Raw genomic sequence first — 6,705 nt, 5'->3', positions numbered from 1 at the left:
CCCTCTCCCTCTCTCCCTCTCTCCCTCTCTCCCTCTCCCTCTCTCTCTCTCCCTCTCTCCCTCTCCCTCTCTCCCTCATCTCTCTCCCTCTCTCCCTCTCTCCCTCTCTCCCTCTCTCTCTCCCTCTCTCCCTCTCTCCCTCTCCCTCTCCCTCTCTCCCTCTCTCCTCCCCCCTCCTCTCTCCCCTCCCCCTCCCCCTCCCCCTCTCCTTCCTCCTCTCTCTCTCTCTCTCTCTCTCTCTCTCTCTCTCTCTCTCTCTCTCTCATAGTCACAGTATAACCCATGCTATTCTGGAACTTGCAATGAATGAGTGTTCCTGCTTCAGCACCCAGAGTACAGTACAGGTACAGCACACAGCTGCTCCCACCCTTTTCTGTTTCAAAAAAAACATGTTGAAACATGAAAACCATGTACATTTTTTAAAGTTGAATCTTAATGTAAAGGTGGAATGCCCCTGTTCATTTGCAGGAACCTAGTTCTGATTCCGTTTGTTTCTTTGTGGTCTTGTGTGACTCATCTGGTCAAGCAGTTCTCTCTGAGACTTGACTAGATTCGCTTCATGTCTTGGCTGAACACTTTCTGGGTGGAATGTGTGCTTCGTTTACATTGTCTCCTTGGCAAGGCCCACAGTTTCTCACTATCTCACATCAGGACTCTGCACTTAATCCATGGGTTCAAGAGGACAGCTGGTTTTTCCCATTACAAAGTTTCCTTCAACCTTCTACCCAATGGTTTTGTCTGATACCATTGCCTACTCAATACTCATTAGTAGTTGCAAAGTGATTGTTTTATACTTCTAGTATTCTTCTAGTATTCATTTATTAGCTGAAAATGTTCATTTAAGAAATTACTCACTAACAACCAGGGTTACTTTGAAAGACAGCAATAACACCATATACACATAACCCCTCCTTTTTCTGGCAATAGTAGTCAGTTAATTAGGTATTTCATTTTGTTTTTGTATGTTTTTCTAAAAATAATTCTACTTTCTTCTTGAGTAGCAAATGTATCCATGGGCTTTTTTATTGTAATCATGCTTTGATCAGTGTGTGCTTTCTGTGTTTCATGCCTCCCATCTTTGGCCAGTGGGAGCCATTCCTGGGGAAACAGTCTGTCAGTTCTTGGTAGTTAGTATGTTGTTTTGCTTTTCATTTGCAGGAGAGAAGAAATTGAGGAGTCTGTGGGAAGTAACTGGAACCTATTTCCCCAGCTTCCCTTTTCTTGCCCTCTCTACCTGCTTACTCCCACCCCATGACCCTAACTTCCTATGGAAAGGGAAAAGGCAAGAGCAGAAGCTGCCCATGATAGTAGCGTAGTGCTTTATAGTGGGTTCCATCTGAACTTGGAGCAGTTAATTAGTGGTTCAGAAAGGACCACACTGTCTTCTACCGACTCTTCTAGTTCCTCCATATCACAAAAGTGGTAGATGGTCCCTGGAAGGCCTGTAATATGGAAATCAATGTCATATCTGCTCTCTTGTTGTATTTGCTTTAATGACTAATTTTGAAATGTCTTTCTCCATTTTCTAACTGAAATCCTTTATTCTCTACTAACATTCTATCAGCTGTTCCCCCATCTCAGGCACTGGGGTCTCATGTAGTGACGAATGCCAATAATTTCAGTGACTTCGTTAGGTGTGGTGTTTACAATCTGTTACACTGAAAGGGTTTCCTTTGGAACTCCACCTTTCCTTGAGTAGTGAAGCTTTCAAGGGTAAAAAACGTCATTGTCTGTGCCAAAGAAGCCCTGGGTCAGCTCTCTGCCCTTTATATTTTTTTAAAATGCTGCTTCCTTTTACACGAAGTCTGAACACCTGTGTCCAATTAAGTACATGATGGTAAAGCTCCATTTCCCATTTTTATGCTGACTTAATGTCTTTATTCAGAGCATTATTTGTTTGCCCTGTGTATATGAATCTGGCTTACTTCTTAAACAATCAGGGAACAGAGTGAAGATTTTATGCTTTGTGAGCTGGAGAGGTAGGCAGTAGGTAATTTATATCACTCAGGGGCTCACTACTATCCATCACCCCAATTCCAGAGGCCTCTTCATACCTATGCCTGCACCAAGCATGCACTGGTGCACATACATTCATGTAGGCAAAACACTCAAATAAAAAAATTAAAAATTATGTCACCATTAATTTAATTGAAAATACCTCCTGGAGAGTTTCTAGGACATGCAATGACAGCTGACTTGTTAGGCTGAGAATAGGCTGAGAAGAGATGAAATTTCTAGGCACTTTGCTCTAGACAAAGGCTAATATGCCACCTTTGAAATTGCTATACTGATCGTGGGTAAGAAGTCCCTGTGGTTGTCAGAAGAGGTCCAGATCTCTTAGATATGGAGTTACAGATGATTGTGTCCACCACATGAGTGTACTGTGAACCAAACCCAGGTCTTCTGAAAGAACAAGTACTCTTAACAGCTAAGCCATCTCTCTAGCCCCATACATGGAGTTTTAGGACATAAACATCTAATACAAAATTTCCCTTCCTCTTTTTCTTTGGGATGTGCTGGTACAGACCATGGGGAACTCATATGCTGGGCAACTGAAATCTGCTAGATTTGAGGAAGCTCTACATAACTCTATAGAAGCCTCGCTCAGGTGTAGCACTGCAGTGCCTCGGCCAATCTTTTCCCAGCTCTACTTGGACCCAGACCAGCACCCTTTCTCATCTGCAGGTAAGTTTCTCAATTGCAGGCGTTTTTAGACTCCTTTCAAAAGAAGTGGGGATTCTAAATCCTGGAAACTCAAACAAATGTTAAAAATGCTAGTCTCCTCCTCCTCAAAGATATCTTTCAGATTTCACTTGTAATCAGTTTTCCATAAGCTTCTTTTTAAAACTTAAACTTGCATTGGTTTCCTTGCTTAAACAGATGTCAAACCGAAGGTGGAGGATCTAGATAAAGACCTAGTACACCGCTATACTCAAAATGGCAGCCTGGATTTTTCTCACAATGTAGCAATAAATGAAATGGAAGATGATGAAGATGAAGAAGACATGTCTGACTCAAACAGTCCACCAATTCCCTACTCACAAAAACCTGCCCCGGAAGGATCTTGCACAACAGATGGTAGGTTTGCACTTTGGAGCTCTTTTTGGCCTTGTACTGTAATATCATCTGATCTGTTTCCTTCTATGTGGTGTTCAAGGCTGGACACCAGACACTGAAGGAATGAGTGGTTATCTCCTCTTCCCCCATGATCTCTTAAGGCCTCTTAACAGTTGTCTACAGGAAACACAAGTCCTACCCACTCTTGTAGATGAAGTTAATAGTTGAACCATTTCCCTGAGAGGATCTGTGCTAATGTAAGTTCAGATATAAGAATTTACTTTCACCTGAGCTTTTATTAAAAACAATGTTTTGGGGCTGGAGAGATGGCTCAGTGGTTAACAGCACTGACTGCACTTCCAGAGGTCCTGAGTTCAAATCCCAGCAACCACATGGTGGCTCACAACCATCTGTAATGAGATCTGATGCCCTCTTCTGGCGTGTCTGAAGACAGCTACAGTGTATTCATATATAATAAATAAATAAATCTTAAAAAAAAGTTTCATGTTCTTCTACTTTTAGTCCACCTCTAGATAGTAATGAAGATTCTAGATGCCCTGACTCTAAAGCTACTTAGAACATTTTAATCAGATTTATTTATGTATTGTGTGTGTGCTCTATGGGGGCAGGGCTCATGAGTCACAACACAGTCATGGACAAGAGGACAACTTTCAGGAACAGGTTCTCTCCTTCCACCCTGGACATGCCAGGAGTCAAACTCAAATGGTCATGCTTGCCAGCAGGCTCCTTTGCTTACTGAGCTATCTCCCTGGCCTTACAACTACACTCACTGAGTGCAGAAGAAAAATTCAACTCTTTTATAAATATCATGTCATTTGATTCTCTGTTTCTGTCTCTGTGTTATTTGAGACTAGCTCATTAGGAAGTGCGAGCTGGCCTGGAATTCTATAGAGCATGCTGGCCTCCGACTCACAGAGACTTATTTGCCTACCTCTTCCTCCCCAGTGCTGGGATTAAGCTGTCCACCACCACACTGGCAGGTGATCTTATTCCATTTGTTCAAGTTACCTTTATTTCCTGCCACACTTTTAACCACATTTTAAATGAGGGAACCCTGGTTTCTAATGTTCTCATTGTTTTGTGGTTTCAGTGATATCCCAACTTAAATTCTACCTTCTTCCCTCCGAATAGTTGTAGAGTTCTGATTGCTCACTTAATTAGTATGTGGAATGTGGTTTTTATATTCAGACTGGCATTAACCTGCATGGTGTCAGAGCATGAAAAGCTTGAGGAAACCAGGGGGCTGGAAAACAAGAAGGTTCCAGAGCTCAGGACAGAGGACAGTTTTCTGCCAAAGCTTGGAGAACAAATAATTTGATGTAAATTACAGCCTTACCCAGGTAAAGCCAGAAAACTAGTTGTCCTTGTTTGAGAGTTTGTTTTCTTTTGATGTCCTACTTCCCTGAGAATCTGAAAACCCATGGAGGGATCCAGATCCTCTTGTTAGAGGGGAAAGAGACTGGAATAATCCTCCTGTAGCTCACAAGTATCCCTAGAAGGAGTGTCCATCAATGTTCTTCGAGTTAGGCTTGCGAACAGTGCATCACTTCTTACTGATCTGCCTCCACTTACAATCGACTGCCCAGACTTAATATGATGTACCTACTTACTCATTACTGATGTGCAGAAGCCTTTAACCCATGGAGATATGAACATTGACAGCATTATGTTGCTGTTTACTTGATTTGTATTATCATTACATCTTTTCCTTTAACTGAGTAGTTGGCTCATCAAGTAACAAGTGACATTTAATAGTGCTTTAAATGATGGTGTCTCACTGAGAACTGAATCACATGTGATAATTAAATAGAACCAGAGTAAAAACTTAGGCGGTGATTGTGAAGCAAGCAAAATTGTCTTCTAAAACATAGGGAAGAGTTTTCCCTGTCTTTCAGTACTTGGGCTGTTAAGCAAATTTTCTTCCAAAGCATGGGGAAGAGAGTTTTTCCCTGTCTTGGACTATGTTTTCAATTTCACAGTGGTGTTATTTATAACCAAGTATTTTGAAAAGGTACCAAGATATAAACTTGATGACCCAAAAATAATATGCCTTTAATCTCTGCACTAGGGAGACAGAGGGGTGAATCTCTGTGAGTTCAAGGCCAGCCTGATCTACTTAGTCAATTCCAGGGCAGCCAGGGCTACATGATGAGATCCTGTCTCAAAGAAAACAAATCAACAAAAAACCGCACATGGTTAGGATACAATCTGTATATTTATGTCAAGGTCTCGCTCTAACCCAGGCTAATGTTAAACTGAAGCTGTAACTATAGAATTTGGGGTAATCTTTCTACCTCCACCCCAAAAGAGCAATGGTGATTTTAAAGGTAAAGGCAGGCAATTTTTCTGAGAATTAAGAATTGTACCCCTGCCAGGCAGTGGTGGCACACGCCTTTTGTCTCAGCACTTGGGAGGCAGAGGCAGGTGGATTTCTGAGTTCGAGGCCAGCCTGGTCTACAAAGTGAGTTCCAGGACAGCCAGGGCTACACAGAGAAACCCTGTCTCAAACAAACAAACAAACAAACAAACAAACAAAAACTATCCCCCACCAAAGTAGAAGATTCAATTCCAACACATTCTGAAAACAATTCTGTACTGGAATTCCTACATCAACTGCTTCCATTCTTTTTTTTTTTTTTAAAGATTTATTTATTTATTATATATGAATACACTGTAGCTGTCTTCAGACACACCAGAAGAGGGCATCAGATCTCATTACAGATGGTTGTGAGCCACCATGTGGTTGCTGGGATTTGAACTCAGGACCTCTGGAAGAGCAGTCAGTGCTCTTAACCACTGAGCCATCTCTCCAGCCCAACTGCTTCCATTCTTATAATTCTTGAGCTTCGTTCATGCCCCTACTTAACTTCCCCCTCATCATAGGATGGCATTTAAAATAAAAAGCCGTTTATAACTTGGTATTTTATATTTCACACAGTGTTGTCAATTTTGCTTGCTCCAAGAAAGTTCTAAGAATCTTCTTGCTCAAAAGGAAAACAACCTCAAAGTTGTGCTCACAAAACCAGCGTTGAACCGAGAATGTAAGGACTGTGGCCTTGTTTAAAAATACCACCTTCCAGCTCCTGGGAAACCCTATTTACCTAAGGCTTAAGGTGCCATGACGCTATTTTTAGAGGCAATTTAGATAAGCAGATACTTGACATCTGCCGGGCTGCTGAGGCCTGCCATTCATAGGTAAATTTTGGTTGCTAATTTCTTATGTAAATTATTGGAATAGAGTGAGTTCCTACCCTGCTGGGAGGCAGTTGATTGTCTGCGCAGGTGAAGAACAACCAGATTTTCAGCCTCTGAATGCTGCTTTGATTGCTTTAGTTTGGATTTACTGCTGTGTCAGTAAACGTTCCTTTCCCTCCTTTTTTATTTACTCTGGAGCCTTCACGTTGGAGATAATTGGAGGGCTCAAATCGCTTTCTATGAAGTGAAAACCTTGGCCATTTTCTTAAGAAAATGCAGATGAAGTTTATAAAGAAGGCCCCCTCTGCTATCACCACCACAGTGCTTTAATTAAAATCAAAAGAGCTAGGCTCTTTTGCTCTCAGAAGTGAAGTGATTCCAAAAGCAAGTTTGTGAAGTTGTTCACCCATATAAGTAACTGCCTTCTCTTCC

General features: G+C 41.7%; 1 protein-coding gene across 1 annotated transcript in view; it reads left to right on the top strand.

Annotated features, from left to right (window-relative positions):
* Nucleotides 1-6,705, top strand: part of Greb1l (GREB1 like retinoic acid receptor coactivator) — a 247,506-nt gene that overhangs the window by 142,639 nt on the left and 98,162 nt on the right. The window contains exons 3-4 of the mRNA XM_028759515.1: nucleotides 2,526-2,685; nucleotides 2,881-3,078. Of these exons, the coding sequence (XP_028615348.1) occupies nucleotides 2,529-2,685; nucleotides 2,881-3,078 (355 nt within the window). The 5' untranslated portion in view covers nucleotides 2,526-2,528. The remainder of the gene's footprint in view (nucleotides 1-2,525; nucleotides 2,686-2,880; nucleotides 3,079-6,705) is intronic.

This window comes from Grammomys surdaster, unplaced genomic scaffold, assembly GCF_004785775.1.
Source record: "Grammomys surdaster isolate TR1022 unplaced genomic scaffold, NIH_TR_1.0 126298, whole genome shotgun sequence".
Taxonomy (NCBI): Eukaryota; Metazoa; Chordata; class Mammalia; order Rodentia; family Muridae; genus Grammomys; species Grammomys surdaster.
Note: the sequence above shows the minus strand (reverse complement) of the source record. Positions and strands in the feature narration are given on the sequence as shown.